This window comes from Piliocolobus tephrosceles, chromosome 19 (assembly GCF_002776525.5).
Source record: "Piliocolobus tephrosceles isolate RC106 chromosome 19, ASM277652v3, whole genome shotgun sequence".
NCBI lineage: Eukaryota > Metazoa > Chordata > Mammalia > Primates > Cercopithecidae > Piliocolobus > Piliocolobus tephrosceles.
Genome location: NC_045452.1, coordinates 47,493,680 through 47,514,869, shown reverse-complemented (window position 1 = coordinate 47,514,869; position 21,190 = coordinate 47,493,680). Strand labels below are relative to the sequence as shown.

The 21,190-nt window shown below is 47.7% G+C and overlaps 2 protein-coding genes across 2 annotated transcripts in view; one reads left to right on the top strand and one right to left on the bottom strand.

Annotated features, from left to right (window-relative positions):
- TIAM1 (TIAM Rac1 associated GEF 1) overlaps window positions 1-15,441 on the bottom strand; it is a 451,288-nt gene extending 435,847 nt beyond the window's left edge. Inside the window, exon 1 of the mRNA XM_023190306.1 lies at window positions 15,383-15,441. The gene's annotated coding sequence lies outside the window, so the exon portion shown is untranslated. The remainder of the gene's footprint in view (window positions 1-15,382) is intronic.
- A 259-nt stretch (window positions 15,442-15,700) lies between these two features.
- LOC111525022 lies at window positions 15,701-16,724 on the top strand. The gene is made up of 2 exons (XM_023190328.1): window positions 15,701-16,051; window positions 16,473-16,724. The coding sequence occupies exons 1-2, from the start codon at window positions 15,798-15,800 to the stop codon at window positions 16,507-16,509; spliced, it is 291 nt and encodes a 96-aa protein (XP_023046096.1). The 5' UTR covers window positions 15,701-15,797; the 3' UTR covers window positions 16,510-16,724.
- The last annotated feature ends 4,466 nt before the right edge of the window (window positions 16,725-21,190 follow it).

Sequence of the window (21,190 nt, the reverse complement as noted above, 5' to 3'; positions counted from 1 at the left end):
CTGGAAACAATGTGAGCAGAAGAATAAGAAAACAGGATATATCCCAGAGGAGAAGTAACTCCTGTTTCACTGGCTCAAAGGATTTGAACAAGGAGTCCTGTCAGACAAGACTGAAAAACAAGGTCTGGACCGGAGGGCTAGCCATGGCCATTGAAAGTTTAATACACAAGGTGGCATATCAGAGCTAAGCTTTCAGAAAATCAAGCTTCTTAGCACTGAGGACATATCCATATAACATGTCCAACATGTCCTTAAACAATTTAAATAGGCAGCCTAAGACCCGGCACAGTGTCTCACACCTGTAATTCCAGGACTTTGGGAGGCCAAGGGGGGGGCAGATCGTTTGAGTTCAGGAGTTCAAGACCAACCTGGTGAACACGGTGAAACCCCATCTCTACTAAAACTACAAAAATTAGCTGCGTGTGGTGGCAGGCGCCTGTAATCCCAGCTACTCAGGAGGCTGAGGCAGGAGAATCACTTGAACTTGGGAGGTGGAGGTTGCAGTGCCAAGATCGCATCACTGCACTACAGCCAGGGCGACAGAAGGAGACGGTCTCAAAAAATAAATAAATAAATATAAATAAATAAATAAATTTAAAAATAGACCAGGTGCAGTGGCTCACACCTATAATCCCAGCACTTTGGGAGGCCCAGGCGGGCACATCAAGTGAGGTCAGGAGTTCAAGAGCAGCCTGGCCAACATGGTGAAACTGAAACCCCATCCCTACACAAATACAAAAATTAGCCGGGCACAATGGTGGGCACCTGTAATCCCAGCTACTCAGGAGGCTGAAGCAGGAGAATCACTTGAACCCGGGTGGCGAAGGCTGCAGTGAGCTGAGATTGCACCACTGCACTCCAGCCTGGGTAACAGAGCAAGACTCCGTCTCAAAACAAACAAACAAACAAACAGGCAGTCTAACAGAGCAGCTGGGCATGGTTATGGGTTGAACTGTGACCCTAAAAAAAAGATATGTCAAAATCCCAATCCCTGGTACCTGTGAATGTGAGCTTCCTTGGAAACTGGTTCTTTGCAGATGTAATCAAGTTAAGAAGAGGTCATACTGAACTAGGCTGGGCCCTACAGCCAATAGCTGATAACCTTATAAGGGAAAGGGGGAGAGGAGATGTGGAAACAGACACACACACACACACACACACACACACACACACACACACACGCAGCCAGTGAAGGAGTCAGAGATTGGAGTGATAAGGACAAGGCAAGAAAAGAGTTTTCCACAGGGCCTCCAGAGGGGGTGTGGCCCTGTTGACACCTTGATTTCAGACTTCTAGCCTCCAGTTCTGTGAAAGAATAAACTTCTGTTGTCTTAAGTCACCAGACTGAGGTACCTTGTTACAGCGAGGAAACTAACACAGACATGAATTAAATGTCTTGGAAATCATCAATGCTTTGGGACATTCAGAGAAGATGGGATCATTCATGAACCAGAAGGCAATCCTAGAAAAAAGCTGAGGTCATGAGACACAACCATGATTGGGACTGTGGATATAAGACTAGTGTCTAAGGAGAAAGGGGAAAAAAGGGGAGGCACTCAACCCTTCAAGGTCAACGATGTTCTGATGACTGAGGGTCTTCGTTCAGTCTCAGCCTGAAAGGATCCATTAATAGTGCTAATCCTTCCATTGAGATTGAATCACTGGGCTCCTCCGTGGCCCCCACTGGCTTTCTCATCTTTGTTCACTCTGACAGAGCCCACATATTCTTTATTCTTCCCAAGGTCCTTGTTGTTGAGAGGAGCACTTTGGGATTAATCTCCATGTGTAAAGTGGATTACAAAACAAGAAAATATGACTTTGGGGGGCTTAAGTGTCCACTAGTCACACCCACTCAAAGATGAAGGTGCATATTCACAATGCGATTTTTCCGATTATACAAGTAACTCCTACTCATTGCAAAATCTTTCAAAGTTAGAAAAAATCATACAGAAGAAAGTAACTTGCTTTCATATAGGAAGAGAAAAATATTTTTAATTTTTTTAATTTTTTTAAATAAAAGAAAATAACAATCACCCTTAATCTCAACGCTAAAGAATATTTATAATGGGTACTCTGGCACACTTTATGTAATGAAAAGAAGTATTTGTAATTAAAAAAAAAAAATGTGATGGAATCTTCCAGAAGAATCACCCAGGTAGAAGGGGAAAAAAATGTTAAAAAAGAAACCAGAGGCCAGGCTCAGTGGCTCACACCTGTAATCTCAGCACTTTGGGAGGCCCAGGCAGGCAGATCATGAGGTCAGGAGATCGAGACCAGCCTGGTCAACATGGCAAAACCCCATGTCTACTAAAAATACAAAAATGAGCCAGGCATGGTGGCGCACACCTGTAATCCCAGCTACTCAGGAGGCTGAGGCAGGAGAACCACTTGAACCTGGGAGGCAGAGGTTGCAGGGAGCCAAGATCACACCATTGCATTGCAGCCTAGGTAACAGAGCAAGACTCCGTCAGGAAGGAAGGACGGAAGGAAGGAAGGAAGGAAGGAAGGAAGGAAGGAAGGAAGGAACCAGAGTATGCCTGAGAAAAATGGAGAAGGGTGGGCCCATGTAATCAAAGGCTATTAACCATTTTAACACTGCTAAAGGTCAGAAAGATTTTATTCCTGGCAAAGGAGAAAGAAAATTCAAGGATATGCATGTCACAGCGTTTACAGTGAGAGTAAAAACGATTAAACCTGACTCCCCTCTGCTCCAGAATTCCACAAAGTAACTTGTTGAAGCTTGAAAAACCTTGAGAGTTTTCAAGTTTTTCCCAAATTAAAGTTCTCTAGCAACTGTAATGCAGCAACCAAGACCATGTCTTATACCCTTGAAACCAGTTTCCCCAAAGCCCTCTCACTGTCTCAGCTGTCTCGGCTGCGGGACTGTGCCCCAAAATAGTGGGGCTGGCTCCTATGTTGTAATAAAGATAAGGTCCAGGCACTCCAGCTTACTAGTTGCTAGTTGCTAGGAGGCTCATAAATTCACTTTTCCTGACTTGGATAACATTTAGAACTGCCGTATCACAGGCTGAGAAGACATGGATTACCACAATTAAAATTCAGAGCCTGTCCAAAAGGAACAGTAGCCTTCCCACTCTAATAAGCTACATTAACTGGTCCTGTTTTAAAGAATGGGCAGTTAACTGGGATCTCTAAAGTCTTTGGCATGAAGACTCCAGGTTCCTCATTAACCAGCAACTTTTATAAACGAAGTATATCTGGTTTTGACCCCATCTTCCAAGAAAGAGACAGTCATTTGGGTATTCCTACTTGAAGTGCACTGAAATTGTGGCAACAGACTCCCACAAACCTTTAAGATAATTCGAATTGTTTGATACAATTGGTGAGGTTTCACAGGGCCAAGGTTGCAGACAGATCCAACCCTCAAAATTAAAGCAATTAGCTGTCCGTCAGGAGGCGGAAAAAAACTACAGGGTAAGTATTTTCAATCTGCTTTTAACGAATTCGATTGTTAAACTGTTTAGTTAACTAAGGACCACAGTTACAAGGTTTTAATTTTTATAATTACAATGAAATGTTAAAGTTCAATTGATATAACTGTGGGACTGAAATTGTAATTTCTAATCACAGAGATTTCAAGATGAGGTAATTATTTGAACATTCATACATCTTTTCTGAAATGTCATGGTAGACCATGCACCACACTCTGAACGTTTTCTGAAAATATTTTCAGTGCTCGATAAACTGCTTAAGAGGAGTGATTTTGTAATAATCACCCAGCAACACATTAACCATAACAGATTTGAGGGTTAAGGATGAGTTTTGCATGACACAGTTATTAGCCAATATCCAGAAGACATTAATTGAAAGAACTTGCTCAAGCACAGAAAAGCCCAAAACACCTGAAATCATTATCTAGCTTTTAAGAACTTTCTATTGTATAAAAGATATACTTTAATTTAATTCCAGCTAAAATAATAACCAAAAGCTAATGCCTCAAGATAGCTGAGTTCCAAATATCTAGAAAGTACAAGATTCTTTCCTAAGAAATTTAAACATGCGATCTTGAATAGTATTTGTTATTTGTGTCTTTTTTTTTTTTTTTTTTTTCTGAGACCGAGTCTCGCTCTGTAGCCCAGGCTGGAGTACAGAGGCAAGATCTCAGCTCACTGCAACCTCCGCCTCCTGGGTTCAAGTGATTCTCATGCGCCTCAGCCTCCTCAGTAGCTGGGATTGTAGGCGTGTGCCACCACACCCAGCCAATTTTTGTATTTTCAGTAGCCATGTTGGCCAGGCTGGTCTCGAACTCTTGACCTCAAATGATCCGCCCACCTCAACCTCTTAAAGTGTTGGGATTACAGGCGTGAGCCAGTGCGCCAGGCCATTTGTGTCTTTTAAATGTAGGGTTTCTCAACCTCATCCTTTTGTTTTGTTTTGTTTTGTTTTGTTTTGAGACAAGAGCCTCGCTCTGTCACTCAGACTGGAGTGCAATGGCAGGATCTCAGCTCACTGCAATCTCTGCCTCCTGGGCTCAAACGATCCTCCTGCCTCCACCTCCCAAGCACCTGGGGCTATCGGCATGCACCACCATGCCCAGCTAATTTTTGTATTTTTTTATAGAGATGGGTCTTCACCATGTTGGCCAGGCTGGTCTCAAACTCCTGGCCACAAGTGATCTGCCCACCTCAGCCTCCCCAAGTGCTGGCATTGCAGGAATGCCAGGCCAACCTCAACAATGACTGTGGACCTGATCACCGTCCTGGTGGGCTGTTCTATGCACTGCAGCATGTTCAGCAGCATCACTGGCCCCTACCCACTAGATGCCACTAGAACTTTCTAGCCATGACAACCAAAAATATGTCCAGACATTGCCAAATGTTTGGAGGCAAGGCTGCCCCCAGTTGAGAACCTCTGTATTAATAAAACACAACAAAAACTACCACCCAGCAAAAGTTTTAACACCCAAAAGCTGATACCAAAGGTAGTTCACTTCCAAATCTCATTGCAAGTATTTCCTTCAAGAAGCTCTGATAAATAAAATAACTGAATGCTTCAGAGTTTTTTAAGTAAACAAAGTTTTGCTTTTTTTTAAGTGTGAAATTGGTGTTTTAAAACAAAATGTTTCCTGTGTTCCTTTTCTTGATCTATAACTTAATTAGTCATGCCAGGAGTGTAGAAAAGGAAATGTAAATTAGCATACCACCTACATACATAGTGAAAAGTATTGGCAGAATCATGACTAAGTGAACATTTTGATTGGTTTTCAGCTTTTAAAAATAAATATGCATAGGGTATCATCAAGAAAATTAAATGGCAACCCACAGAATGGAGAAAATGTTTGCAAATCATATATTTGGTAAGGGACTTATAACTAGAATAGAGAATTCTTATAACTTACTAATAAAAAACAAAAAAAAATTAAAAATGAGTAACATCTCTGAAGATACATTTCTTCAAAGAAAATGTACGATTAGCCGGCCGGGCACGGTGGCTCAAGCCTGTAATCCCAGCACTTTGGGAGGCCGAGACGGGCGGATCACGAGGTCAGGAGATCGAGACCATCCTGGCTAACACGGTGAAACCCTGTCTCTACTAAAATACAAAAAATTAGCCGGGCGTGTTGGCGGGCGCCTGTAGTCCCAGCTACTCGGGAGGCTGAGGCAGGAGAATGGCGTGAACCCGGGAGGCAGAGCTTGCAGTGAGCTGAGATCAGGCCACTGCACTCCAGCCTGGGCGACAGAGCGAGACTCCGTCTCAAAAAAAAAAAAAAAAAAAAGAAAATGTACGATTAGCCTACAAGCATATGAAACAATGTTCTGTTCAATGACATTATTTATTGGAGAAATGCAAATCAAAATCATGAGGAGATACAGCCACTCATCCAAAAGGATGGCTATAATCAAAAAGACAGACAATAACAAGTGTTGGCGAAGATGTAGGAAAATTGGACTCCTTATGCACTGCTGGTGGGATGTAAAATGGTGCACCCACTTTGGGTAAAAATAATCTCGTAGTTCCTCAATGCGTTAAATATAGAATTACGTATGACGTAGCAACTCCATTCTTAGGTTTACATCCAAAATAGTATTTTTTTAAAAGGCTGGGTGTGGTGGCTCACGCCTGTAATCCCACCATTTTGGGAGGCCAAGGTGGGTAGATCACCTGAGGTCACGAGTTCAAGACCAGCCTGGCCAACATGGTGAAACCCTGTCTCTACTAAAAACACAAAACTTAGCCAGGCATGGTGGCATGCATCTGTGGTCTCACCTACTCAGGAGGCAGAGGCAGGAGAATCGCTTGAACCTGAGAGGTAGAGGCTGCAGTGAGCCAAGACCATGCCTCTGCACTCCAGCCTGGGCAACAGAGCAAGATTCCGTCTCAAAAGAAAAAAAAAAAGTTAAAAAAAAAAAAGATATTCAAACAAATACTTGTGCCATATTCATTCATAACAGTAACTATGCACAAAGGCCAAAAGGTGGAAAGAACCCAATGTCCATCAACTGATACATGGTTAAACAAAATGTTAATATATCCATACAATACAATGGAATATTAGTCCGCCAGAAAAAGGAGCGAAGTACTGATACATGTTACACTACAGATGAACCTTGAAAACATGACACTAAATGAAAGAAGCCAGTCACAAAAGACCACATATTATAGGATTCTATTTCTCGGTAATGTCCAGACTAAGCAAATCCACATCAACAGAAAGTAGATCAGTGGTAGCAAAGTGCTGGGAGGAAAGGTAGAGAAAAGAAGTAACTGTCAATGGGTACAGGGTTTCTTTTGGGGTAAAGAAAGTGTCCTAAAATCGACTGTGGTGATGGTTGTACAACTCTGTAAATATATCAGAAACCACTGAAATGTCTACTTTAAAAAGAGGTGGAAGTGTAGCTTAATAACACTGTTGTAAAAATAAAAACAATCTGTAGAGAAAACCTAGAAGATTTACTCATGATTACAGAAATACAATGTACCAACACATTACCACTCCTGCCTGCTGACGGAGCTAGGGGCAGAGCCAGGAAGAAAGTTAAGGAGAAAAAGAAGATCAGGACATTCATTTCTAATTTCACAAGGGCAAAGTCACCATCATTGGTTGATGGAACTAAATTAAAGGTCTATGTCAGTAATATAAAGACTGAAGAATAATCAATTTAAGAACCATAATGCCAGGCGCTGTGGCTCATGCCTGTAATCCCAGCACTCTGGGAGGCCTGGAGGAGGGAGGATCATGAGGTCAGGAGTTCAAAACCAGCCTGGCCAACATGGTGAAACCCATCTCTACTAAAAATACAAAAAAAAAATTAGCCAGGCTAATTTCTAGCCTGTAAATATGGCTAATGTAAATGGTGGCAGGCGCCTGTAATCCCAGCTACTGAGGAGGCTGAGGCAGAAGAATTGCTTGAACCTAGGAGGCAGAGGTTGCTGTGAGCCAAGATCACGCCACTGTACTCCAGCCTGGGCAACAGAGTGAGACTCTACCTCAAAAAAAAAAAAAAAGGATAAAAGAAAAAGAACCATAAAAAAACAGACGCCATGGCTCACACCTGTAATCCAGAACTTTGGGAGGCTGAGGCAAGAGGATAGCTTGAGTCCAGGAGTTCACGACCCGCCTGAGCACTATAGCAGAACCCCTATCTCTATAGCAAAAAATTACAAAATTAGCCGGCCACAGGGGGATGCATCTGTAGTTCCAGCTACTCCAAAGGCTGAGGCAGGAGGATCGCTTAAGCCTGGCTGCTTGAGGCTGGAGTGAGCCGTGCACCACTGAACTCCAGTCTAGGCAGTAGACTGTCAGTAGACTGGCAGTAGACTAGGCAGTCAGAGCCGTGCACCACTGAACTCCAGTCTAGGCAGTAGAGCGAGACCCTATCTCAAAGAAAAGAAAAAAAGAACCATAAATATAATTATCAAAAATGTGGAGAAGGAAGGAGGTAGGTGAGATGCAATTGTCAGTCATCATAACGGGAAGCTGAGAATTAAATCATATATTCATATTATTTAGAGATATAATCACTAGAAGCACTAAAAACAAAAATCAACAAATGTAATTGTTTCCGGAGAATATCAGGCTGGATGGGAATAAAACAGGACCACAGCAGAAGGCTGTTACAATACTTTTCAATAGAAGTGCATCTGTTCTGAGTCTCTTAATGCTATATGGAATTATTACTCTGTCCTTTTTTTATTTTTTGAGATAGAGGCTCACTCTGTCACCCCAGCTGGAGTACAGTGGCATGATCTCAGCTCACTGCAACCTCCGCCTCCCAGGTTCAAGCAATTCTCCTGCCTTAGCCCTCCTGAGTAGCTGGGATTACAGGCATGCACCACCACACCCAGCTAATTTTTTATTTTTAGTAGAGACGGCGCCCAGCCTGCACACTGTTTTTAGAATCAAATCGACCTCTGCATTACTTGAGTCGAAGTATCTGCATGAAATAAGAATATAATTTATGTCAGAAAAAATATTAAACTAGATCATTATTACTGAGTATAACTGTGAATTAAGTGTGCTTTAAGCAAAACCAACTCAAGTTTGATAGACAAAAACTGAGTCCCTACTACAAAAGTAGCTAAGACATATAGGTTGGATCCTTAAGAGAACAAGAAACCTCTACCAGGCACGGTGGCTCACACCTGTAATCCCAGCACTTTGGGAGGCCGAGGCAGGTGGATCACCTGAGGTCAGGAGTTTGAGACCAGCCTGGCCAACACGGTGAAACCCTGCCTCTCCTAAAAATACAGAAATTAGCCAGGTGTGGTGGCGGGCGCCTGTACAGCTACTAGGGAGGCTGAGGCACAAGAATTGCTTGAACCTGGGAGACGGAGGTTGCAGTGAGCCGAGATTGTGCCACTGCACTCCAGCCTGGGTGACAAGAGTAAGACTCCATCTCCAAAAAAATAAGAACAAGAAACCTGTAGAAAGTCCCTACTATACCACATGTAGGGTAGGCCGTAAGAATCACCATAAAAGGGTCAAAACTCTGCCATGGCAAAAATGAGCATTCCAATGCCTTAATAACTTTGGGATCCAAAGAAAATTTTAGGTGAAAGGAAGTGCACATGGCACCCCGTTCATCTCTCCACCAACCAGCAAGGCCGACCCCAGTTAGAACACACTTTTAAATCAAAAGGCAGATGCTGCTAATCACCAGTACAAAGCAGAATTTGCCATCAGAACAGTACTAGATAGAGTTATTTAAAACATACTCAGAGTTACAGCTGGGACACTTGGGACACAGGATTCTGAGAGACCAAAGTGGGTCATTTTTGAGCATGTCAGGTGGTAGAATTAATAATGACACCAGGCAACAGGCAAAAAGGAGGAGTGTCCTGGGGTACCCCAGGGAGCTCGGGGCCTTAGCAGTATGGAAATGCACCCGTGGTTATCAGAACCCAGGGAGCCTACATTATGCTAAAGAACCTGCCCTCCAAATTATCACTCTCCAAAGATATCCTATGTCCTGTGAGGAGATAGAGATGCACATTCTGCAAGAAGAAAAGAACATACACTTTACTCCAGTTGGTTGGGTGAGGCTGATGTTAAGTTTCAAATAAAACCCCACATAAGATCATGGCAAGAATAAGCCCCGTGGTTCCCAGCCTCTGAAAACACTGCCCCAACAGTGAGTGGGAACGAGCTCAGGAGACCCTCCTGGACTTTCCTGCAAGAAATTATCATTTGCTCGGAACGCGGCCACCCAGCCCAGGTGATGGCCAAAAGAGGTTTGGGTTGATAGAGATCTTGTCCCCAGGATCTGAAGAAGCCCTGGAAGATGAGGCCACGGGCTGCAAAATCTTTCCCAACAGACACTGGAGGCCTCCAACAAGGCTCGGAGGAGAGGTTCTGCAGGGCAGACCCTCACCCCTACCCCAAGGACCCTCAGACTCAACAAGCAGATATCACTATCACCACGATCCCACCTTCCCTCCCGAGCAAGCAATGGGTAGCAAATCCTGCTCGCCCCATTTCCATGGTCCCTGACACCCCCACTTCCCCCAGCAGAGAGGATGCCGAGACCCATTCCCTCATTCTGACCTCCCACTGCCCTCAGATGATGTGGTGGCTTTCTGGGGCTCATTACTACCCCTGCAGAGTGGGCAGAGGAAACCCACTGAACTAGGATTTCAGGAACTAGGATTGATGGATTGATCTACGTTCACAAGGTTGGCAGCTCTCAGGCAAGGTGGGAGGGACAGTGGAAGGCAGGCAGGAGCGCGCTTCTTTGGAAACAGGCTTTGTACAGGCAGGATTTTTTGGCAGGATATCCTGTCTTCCTCATGGTCACAGAGAAGCATGTTTTGGGTCTTTTAAGGAAAAGCAACTGAATCCTCATAGCCCAATCTCCAATCAGCTTCTCCACCCATTCCAAGCTTGGACCCTCAGCCCGGCTGCCACCCAATTAGACCTTTTTCCCAACACAACTGCATTAGAATCCTTTGCTCTTGGCTGGACGCGGCGGCTCACACCTGTAATCCCAGCACTTTGTGAGGCCGAGACTGGTGGATCACGAGGTCAGGAGATCGAGACTATCCTGGCTAACACAGTGAAACCCCGTCTCTACTAAAAATACAAAAAATTAGCTGGGCGAGGTGGCGAGCGCCTGTAGTCCCAGCTACTCGGGAGGCTGAGGCAGGAGAATGGCGTGAACCCAGGAGGCGGAGCTTGCAGTGAGCCCAGATTGCGCCACCGCACTGTAGCCTGGACACTGAGCAAGACTCCGTTTCAAAAAAAAAAAGAAAAAAAAAGAATCCTTTGCTCTTTAATAAAATCATACTCTAGTGGGGCAGAAGCTGGAATAAATAATACAGGTGCTATTTTTTTAAAACCAAAGACACATCCCCCTCTCTTTAATCTTTCTTTCATGGATTCAAAGTGGTCCCAAACAGGAAATATCCATATTATACTTCGGTTTTGCTAGGTTCCAAAAGGCTAGGATGCCCCCGCTCCAACTACACCCAAGTCTTCCTTTATAGAAAGAAATACTTGGTGACCGGAGAAAGCCTCAAAGGGCCCTGGGCCCATTCTGAAACCCAGATTGTGCTCAGCTGAAAGAAACTTCCTCCCACAGAGTTCTTCAATGAATCATCACTCTTTGTTTAACATCCTCTGAAAGCAGACAATTGATCAGCTCTCAGATCATTGCCTGCGTGGTACCCCCACCCCCTCCATCTCTGCAATCATTTCAGTGAGCTGAGTCCCCACTCCAGGGTTGCATCCTCTGCAGTAGGATGCAAGGTCTCCCAGCTCTGCCTCAGCCCAGGGGGAGAACCTCTTCACCTAGTGAAAGGGCTTCAAGGTCTTCTAGAAGAATCTCACACAAGCACTGGAGGAATCTCTGCGGCTTCCCATGCCCACAGTCCAGGCCCGTATGAATTTCTTAATGAGGTCCCTGGAGACCAGAGGAACAGGGAAGGTCTTATGCTGGTGGGTGTGGAGGACGGTGCCAGAGGTTGGGAAGGGAATGGAAGGGAAAAACTCCACCTAACTATTAATATCGTGTACCCTTTTACACTAGAGCATTGTTTTATTTTAAAAAACACTATGTTCTTTGCTGAGTACTGCTGTATTTCTGAATGTCTCTTTTCTTGTTTTTTTAATAAGTGATTTGGCCTACAATGATGATGAGAGAGAATTTGTTCTTTTTTTTTTTTTTAACACAGGAGTTATAGCATATATAAAATGGAGTATTTAGAGATGAAAAGCCCTGAAGTTTAGAACTGGGAGAAACAGAAACGTTTACTAGAGCCCTGCTAATCTGATTTTTCTGGTCCTGAATTGAGGAAAAAATAAAAAATAAAAAAACAGAGAGATACCCTTAGAAACATACCTTCTACCTATTTGCTTAATTTAGAAAGGAAATGTACATGTAAACATACATGTGTGTATATAATATATACACACACACATCCCCAGTGAAAGTGTTTTTGATACAGAAGACAAAACGACTGGAGATTGTAAAACGAGGTTCTTTCTTAACCACAAGCCTGAGTCCGTGGTGTTCAGCACCTTCATGGGAATCTGTACCTGGCCCAGAAGAACTGAATTCTCTTCCTGGCTTCTCACTCCCACTCCTCCGCCCTTGACAAACAGGCAGAAGCCCCGTCTCCCGGCACCGATTTCTAGGCAAGGCTTTGATGGGACTCTCATGTTCTCACCTGCCTTTCTCATTTGGAAAAACCAGAGGCTTCTACTGCACATCTATGAAAGGTTGTCTCACAAAACACGTTTCTCCTTTAGACAATACGATCCTTGCAGAAATCGCAGAAGTGTTAACACGTGCACCTAGTAGGCCCTCAGCAAACTCTTCCAAGGAATTCCTGCTCAGGGTTCCAGAATGCCTGGGGTTCAGTGCGCACATGAGAACTGCAGGAATCTGGTGGGAAGGAGACAGGCCCAACGCTTTTCCTTTCTGGTTTAGAGGGGGAGGGGAGGAGAGAGGAGCAAGGAGAGAGAACTGCAAAGGGAAAGGAGAGGAAGTCTTTGTCCGGGCTCTTTGCACGAGCATTAGAGTAGAGTTAAATTGTCAGCTAATGAGATTCCCTAACCACGTGCTCCCTTTTAAGTCTAGGCCCCCAACTGATTTGAGCCCCACACAACAGTAGGGGGGAAAGAGGCCTTCAGCATCCCTAAGGGCGCGAGAATTCCCAGAACAAGTACAAGAAGGATGGGAATCATTTCTGAGAGCTCAACTTTAAATACGTTATCATATTTATTAATTGATATATAGCAATAATGCTACTGGCCACGTTCCACATCAACAGCTGAATATGGGGTTCACGGAAGTCAAATTCTACTCAGGGTAACTGAGGCAGGCCCAGGGGAACAGAAGAGACAGAGCGCAATCCTGAGGGCTTCTCCAACCACTGGATAGCCTCCAAGTCGAGTTTATGTTTGTTTGTTTGCTTGTTTTGGCTGGCAAAGGCCCCTGGGGCCTACATTCAAAGAATGTGTTGTTGGACCCAATAATTTATTCCAACAGGCAAAAGGGTGTTAAAACAGGAAGTTTTTTTTTTCCAATAAAATTTTAGTCTGTCGTTAAGCCTGAGATCATCTTTTTAAACTATTTATCTGATTAAGGACTGTTATTATTTTGCTTTGTTTATTTCCACATGAAACTGATTTCTCTTTTTGCCTAAAGAATAGTAGCAGTGCAGAGCTAGTGGAGGAAAAACAAGTCAAAACACATACAGGACATTTTGAAGATATTCAATGAAATTGATTCTCTTCTTCTACCTTCCCTGCTTAGTCAACAGCCTCTTCCTTAAGTTTTATTTCTCCCCTTTTCAAAGGTAATTACTTAGCAACGTCGATGTTTACCACGCAAAGGCTTCCATCCTCCCCAGCCCGGCTTTTTACCTTGAGATACAAAAGAGCATATGCTGGAAACCAGCAATGTACTAAACTTCTTCAGCTACAAGGCACAGCTTAAATTTCATCTCTCCTAGAAAGTGTTCCCTCCCAGCCTCCAGGTATCTTTTTGTTCAAACCTCCCTCCTTCCTGGACTTAATCACTTTCCACAGCAGTCATTGGTTCACCGGCAACTGCCTTCCACCTGGAAGGGTTTTTCCTTCTCCAAACCCAGGTCCGGGTCGCAGCAGAGTCTTGAAAAAGAAAGAAGAAACAACTAAAACCTCATGGAAATTCAAACACATTTTTAAAAGGGCTGCAAGCGATTAGATAAGTCTAATTAAACCTAAGGCCAAGTAAAACAAGTCCTGTTTGAGCTGAGAACAGCAGTCCTTCATGCCTTTTATAATAAAAAGAAATCGGGGTTGGGGGAGTGAATAACGCAGAAAGAAAAGCGACAAGGGGTCATCCTCTATTACAGATTTCCTCTAACACAGAATAACATCAACAGGAGTCTGATGTTTCATACGTTGCTGTCATTGTGCTATGAGGTTAATCTATATGGTCATTTAAGCCCCGCCCCCCGAAGATTACTCCTTATCCCCACTTTACAGATGCGCAAACTGAGACGAAGGAAGATAGAGTAGCTCGGCCGGGATCACCCAGCTTGTGAGTGACACCGGGCAGGTACTGGAACCCGGGTTTGTTTGACCTCAGCGCACAGGCTCTCAACCTCTGCTCCAACTCAAAGTATGCGCCAAGTCAGCGTGCATGGGTAACCCGATCCGGACGGCTCTGGCTAGGTATGCGGCACAGCTGTCCCGCGGGGCCGCGCGGGTGTTACCGAGGCGGGCACAGACTGCACAGTGTCCCCAAGGGCTCGCGCGCGTCCTTCAAGACCTGCCAGCGCGCGGGAAAAGGCAGGCTCCGAGTCAACCTGCGCTGACCCGCGGGCTAGCCCAGAAGATGCGACTGGAACCGGGTGAGCGTGGCCGAGTCGGCGCCCCGAGGGCCGCCAGCCTGGGCCCAAGGCTGGGACACGGGCGCCCCCGGGTGCAGGGGACCTAGAGGCGCCGTGCGCGGCGGGGGCTGGGCGCGAAGGCGCCGAGACGGCATCTTTCCCCTGCAGCATCCCGCCTCGCGGCCAGGGGGAGGGGGCGTCACCTGACAGCGCGCACCAACTTGTCCAGGTTCGGAGGGGGCAGGCGGCAGACGCTGGGGCTGGGGGCGCACGGCACGCTGCTCTCGCCCAATGGCGAAGTCTGTAAACAAAAGCGGGCCCCACGCGGGTCGCCAGCCGGGTGGCGAGGGGCGCGGCGCAGCAGCATCGCAGCGACAGAGCTGGTGAGAGGGCGAGGCGGGGACGGGATCGGGCGCGGGGACCCAGGGCACGGCCCCCGAGACCCTGCCGCCCGGATGAGGCATTGTCTGCACACCCGCAGGATTCCGCTTTAAATGGCCCCCTCCGGGGGTTCGTCGCGGGTCCCAGCTCCGTGCGCCGACCCCCGGGCTCTCCGCCCCGTGAGCCTGGCCCCGAGCGCGGCACGGATCGCCAAGGTGAGCGCCCAGGAAGCGTCGCCGAAAGGCCAGGCCCGGAGGTGCCTAAGTCAGGGACCAAGACGCAAACATAGACACAGGGACGCACACGCACGCCCTCCCCGAAGTTGACAAAAATCAGCCGATAAAATACAAAGTGCCGCGGCCGCCGCAGGTCAGCGCTGACCTCCTGCTGCCGAGAGGACCGAATGCCGAAGTCCGGACGCTGTCATTTCCATCCGGCGCCGGGCACCTGGGCTGCACTGTCTCGTCTCCCTCCTTCGCGCTAGGGATGCCTCCTCCTGCCTCCCCTCCCCAGATCTCCCCACCTCCCAAGTGTGTGAACACGAAAACAATACGTGGAAAGCCCGATCGGGGGGAGCTAGGACCCGCCGGGAGCCCCAGTGTGCGGGAGATGGGGGTCAGAACGTGCCCGGCACGGGCACTGAGGCTCTGGGCATCCTCGCCGCCGTCCGCCAGGGCGGCTCCGGCCGGACGCCCGCGCCCCCCAGGTCCGCGGTACTCACCCGCGACGGTCGTCCGGAATCTCCGCGACGGGGCCGGGCACGATGCGGGGCCGCCGGGCCCCTGGGGCTGCGGGCGCCAAGGCGTTCGCGGAGCTGCAGAGCTGCGCGCCCGACGGCGGCGGCGCTGCTCTACCGGCCAGGCTCGAACCCGCTCGCGGTCTGCCAATGGGAGCTGTCAGGGCGCCTCCGCCGGCGGCCTCGGGGGCCGGGCAGCGGGAGCCCGTGGGAAACCGAGCTCCGATTGGGCCGCCTGACAATCGCTCCGCCTCCGGTCAGCCAATCCAAGGCGGCGGATGCAGGAGCGGGGCGTTCGGAGTTGGGCTGGTGAGCGACTACGGGCGCACGCCGGGTATCCGCGCCGCAGCCCGGCTCGGAGCGCGCGGCTGCAGGGGCGCGGGCGGCGCGCGCTCCGGGGATGCCTTCCTGCGAGGCTCCGGCAGCGGGCCCCGGGGAGATCTCCCGCAGGCAGCGGAGGGGCGGCGGGCCGGGGGACGACCAGGGAGCCCCTAACAAAGCAGCTTTGGGAGGGCTGGAGGCCTCCGCCTCCCTCGGCGATAGGTCCGCTAAGCTGCCCGTCACCCCGCATAGGTGGAGATGGCCAATGGCGTGCACAGACGGAGCTCGAGTTGGCGCGCGCGCGCGGCTCGGCATCGGTGGGATTGGTCGGAGGTAAAGGATTTTCCTGCCACCTAAGGCGGAGAGGAAGGGGGATCGGAACGGGGGAGGCGAAGAGTCAAAAAACGTTGTGCCTGGGACAAGTGGTCTGGCTCGGGAGGCGTGTGCCTGGCTCTAGGGGGAGACAGGAACTTTTTTACGAGAGAAAAAAATCCTAACGCAATCCCTTCCCGTGGATGCCAGAGGATGTTAGACCCTGACCAACCTCCAGGTAGGGCATGGTGGCCTTCACCAGAGTCCAGGACTCCCAGGGTTCACTTACCGTGCCCAGCAAACGAACTTGGAATCACAGCGTGGGGCTTGGGCCTCATGTTCACCTACTGGGCAGAGTAAGTGACTGGGGCAGGGTTCACGCAGACTTCCTGGGCTCCTCTGTAAAATCCGGAAACAACCGTTGGAGTTTACCTTTCGCAAGGTTGTGGGGGACGCGGAAACGGAGACGCTGGCGGTAGAGCCTCGAGCGAAACCTTTCCCTACAAGAGGCCAGAGCTTCCTGCTGTCCTGAAGAGCTCTAGACTTCCCCGTTTACAACAAAGGCTAGGATGTGTGTTCCACACACACGTTCGCCCCCAGGGCTGGGAAGGTCTGCGCTCCCGGGGTGATCTTGTTGAAAACAAAAAGAATTGCCCACGCTGTGGAAGATAAACCTAAACTGGAAAATTGAAAGCCATCCCTGATTCGTCCTTCTCCTTAACCCTCTCCCATCCCTTTTTGTTAACCTTCCAAACCCATTCCTCCCGTCCTCTCTCACCTGGGCCTCAGTAAACGGCTCCCATCGTCCTTCTGTCCCAGGCTTTGCCCCGTGAAATCTGTTCTCCACTTTGCAGAATGATCCTTCTAAGCAGAAAAATCCCATTTTGCGCTCTCAACTCTGGGTCTCTTTTCTTTCCCCAGAACATGTTCACCCCCAGCCCCTCCCCTCACTAATTCCTACCCTTCTTCAGATCCCAGCTTGGCCGCCAAGGCATCCGTGCAGTAGGCGTTGCTGAACTCCTGCTGTGCAGTAGCTGCTCTTACAGACCCCGGGAGGCCTCCTGTACCCTGTCAAGGTTAGATGTCACGTTTCCACTTCCAGTGCTTCCACCCGCTGTGCTCCCCTCACAGCCTGTATTACACGGGGCTGAAGTTGTCTGTTGCACTGCAGCCCTCCATGGAAGCTGGAATCTTATCTATCTTCTCTGCTGGATCCCAGTCCTAGCACAGTGTTTGGCACATTTGGGGCACTGAAAAACATGGAATCAATGAATTATAGAGGAGCTATAATTATAGGCAAGAGCTTTAAGGATTTGAAGTGCTGCTAAAACATCAGTTTGAGAAGAATGGGTAGCATGGTAGCTCTTGAAGGGATGCGTACACCAGGTTCCACGATCAGTATTACAGGGAAGTTTTTAAGTCAAATTTGAGAGATTTTCCAAAGATACCCCTTCCAAAACCAGCCTCGTTTCACCTAACATCTTGGAATGGAGAATAATTGCCTTGCGAAGTTTTTCATCCCAGGACAAAGAGCCATTTCTTGACCTGTTACAGGCCACCATCTAGGGGAAATACATGTATCTGAAAATGAATAGAAGGTTTTTCCCTAAGGATGTTTAGAAGTACATCTGGCCATCCTTAAAAGAACAGACCCTGGAGTCAGGCTGCCTAATTTTAAGCCCCATTGCTTTCTAGCTGTTACCTAGGGCAAGTTACTTCAGACCTCTGTGCCTCATTTTCCCCATTTAAATGAGAAAACAATAGTGCCTCATACCACAGACAGTTGGTGAGAGGATGAATGCGTTAATATTAACAATGTGCTGGCCAGGCGTGGTGGCTCACTCCTGTATCCTAGCACTTTGGGAGGCCGAGATGGGCAGATTGCCTGAGCTCAGGAGTTTGAGACCAGCCTGGGCAACACGGTGAAACCCCATCTCTACTAAAAATACAAAAAATTAGCCAGGCATGGGAGCGTGTGCCTGTAGTCCCAGCTACTCAGGAGGCTGAGGCAGGAGAATTGCTTGAACCCGGAAGACGGTGGTTGCAGTGAGCCAAGATCGCACCACTGCACTCCAGCCTGGGCAACAGAACGAGACTCTGTCTCCAAAAAAATGAAACAACAACAATTAAAACAAAAATGTGCTTAGAAGAGTACCTGGCACGTAGTAGCATTTAATAATGTTTACTGAATAAATAAACAACTTGCACTGGACATGCACGTGATGGGTAGGGAGTCCTCATGAGTGAGTGGCAGGTTACTAGAGGCTTCCCTGGAGATGAGTAATGGGATCTCTCTTCCCTGCCTCATCTGAGGGCCTTAGGGTCCTTCTGTTACGGAGGTGACATTATTGTAAGGTGAGCTTCAGATGACTCATCACAGCAGCCATCTGATTGCCTTGTGCCTAAGATGTCTGAAGAGCACTTGAGATGCAGAATCCTGGTGGTAGGTCGGCTGGGTTGAATCTGAGTTCCACCACCTACCAGCTCTGTAGCCCTGAGAAGGTTACTTAATCTTTCTTAAGCCTCACTTTATTGATCTTTAAAATAAGAGTAGTAACACCTAACCCGTAAGGATATGGAGTCAATTAAAAAGAGGTCACGCATGGCACATGGTACAAACTCATCAAAGTTAGTGATCGGGTTCAGCTAAGTGAGTGAGAAACAGGATAATAACATTTCGTTAAATGGTTGAAAAACCTGGATGAGGCCGGGTGCAGTGGCTCATGCCTATAATCTCAGCACTTTTTGAGGCCAAGGCAGGTGATCACATGAGGCCAGGAGTTAGAGACAAGCCTGGCCAACATGGTGAAATCCCTTCTCTATTAAAAATACAAAAATTAGCCGGGCATGATGGTGCACATCTGTAATCCCAGCTACTTGGGAGGCTGAGGCACGAGAATTGCTTGAACCCCGGAGGCAGCGGTTGCAGTAAGCTGAAATCCAGCTACCGCACTCCAATCTGGGCAACAGATCGAGACTGTCCCCCCTAAAAAAAAAAAAAAGAAAACCCTGGATGAGACAATGCAGGAGAAATACTCGCTGCCCATGGAGGAGATAGATACATAGGAAAGCACTGTTCGGGCCCTTTCTCTCATTCACTTTCTCCCTGAACCCCACTTGCCTCAGCATGTCAGTACTTTGGCTCTCAGAATCTGGTCACAGCTGACTGTGGGAGGCTTTGTTCCCACAATCATGGTGCTGGGTGCTGCCACTGAGGTTGACAGATTTAAGCCAATCCAGCCTTTGGGTACCTTTATTTTATTTTATTTTATTTATTTTGAGATGGAGTCTTATCCTGTCACCCAGGCTGGAGTGCAATGGCAATCTCAGCTCACCACAACCTCCACCTCCCGTGTTCAAGCGATTCTCCTGCCTCAATCTCTCAAGTAGCTAGTATTACAGGCACATGCCACCATGCCTGGCTAATTTTTTGTATCTTTAGTAGAGGCGGGGTTTCACCATGTTGGCCAGGCTGGTCTCGAACTCCTGCCCTCGTGATCCACCCACCTCGGCCTCCCAAAGTGCTGGGATTACAGGCATGAGCCACTGCGCCCGGCCTGGGTACCTTTCTTGACCTTGCAAACCTAAAAAGCTGCCGCAGGCTTCTGTACTGTTTCTTGTCTCTGCCCTACACAGTATATCGCTGCTTCACACTGGCAAAGAGAATGGGGCATTTTGATTAAAATACAGACAAATGCCATCTGGCCAACTATTCTCACATCTTGTCTCCTGAGGGCACTGTTGACATCTAAAGAGAACATGGAATTGGCATTAAAGGGAAAAATGGAGTGGTCAAAGGCAGAATCAAGGTTTAGGGCAGGAGAATGAGCAGAAGTTATGTTTCTAGTACATGACCCTAGCTGCAACTAAGAGTCAACATTTTCTTCCCCACTGGTTATTGAAAGGCTGACTAAGTACAACCATAGCTGAGTTACAACAAACGGTCTTCCCCAGTACGAAGATACCTACAACTGCACTCTAGGCAGCCATGCCTCACTTGTGTTCCTGAGCTGGTCTTTCCCTCTAACAGATGCTTCCTCAGGGTTAGACTTTGACCTGTTTAATTCACTGCTCTATTCAAGTGTCTCAAACAGTACCAAGCTCATAGTACATGCTCAATAAATATCCATTGAATGAATGAAGTTTAGCCTTCTGCACTCTCTATGAGAAGTTTGGCACTTAATTATTTTCTTTTCTGTCATCTATTTGTGGATGCCCTCTTTGAAGAAAGGACAGGAGGCAGCTTATACAAAAATAGATCTTGGGCCAGGCGCAGTGGCTCACACCTGTAATCTGAGCACTTTGGGAGGCCAAGGCAGGTGGATCACCTGAGGTCAGGAGTTCCGACACCAGCCTGGCCAACATGGCGAAACCCCGTCTCTACTGAAAATACAAAAGTTAGCCAGGCGTGGTGGCAGTCGCCTGTATTCCCAGCTACTCAGGAGTCTGAGGCAGGAGAATCGCTTGAATCTGGGAGGCGGAGGTTGCAGTGAGCCAGGATCACACCACTGCACTCCAGCCTGGCAAGACAGCAAGACTCTGTCTCAAAAAAAAAAAGAAAAGAAAAAATAGGCCAGGTGTGAAAAAAAAAAATAGGCCAGGCATGGTGACTCACACCTGTATTCCCAGCATTTTGGGAGGCTGAGGCGGGCAGATCGCCTGAGGTCAGAAGTTCAAGACCAGCATGGCCAACGTGGTGAAACCCCGTCTCTACCAAAAAAAATTAGCCAAGCGTGGTGGCCTGTAATCCCAGGCAGGTGCCTGTAATCCCAGCTACTTGGGAGGCTGAGGCAGGAGAATGGCTTGAACCCAGGAGGCGGAGGTTGCAGTGAGCCGAGATCGCGCCACTGCACTCCAGCCTGGGCAATAGAGTAACATAACGCTCTGTCTCCAAAAAAAAAAACAAAATACACAGGCAGCCAAATTAACCTTCCTTGGGAGGGTCTTGTGATGCATGGCAACGTCTTTTCCCTGGGTAAAGAATCTTGTCGCGAGTTCCTTAGATTGTTGATGTACTGATGAATGCATAACCCACTGACACTGAAAAGTATGCTGATTTCTTTCTGAGTCATAAAGTTTGGCTGATTGTCTTTCAGGGGGACATTTTAGCCTGTATGTTGCAATCTGTAGCCAGTTCTTACAGCCTCTGTATTGCACCCT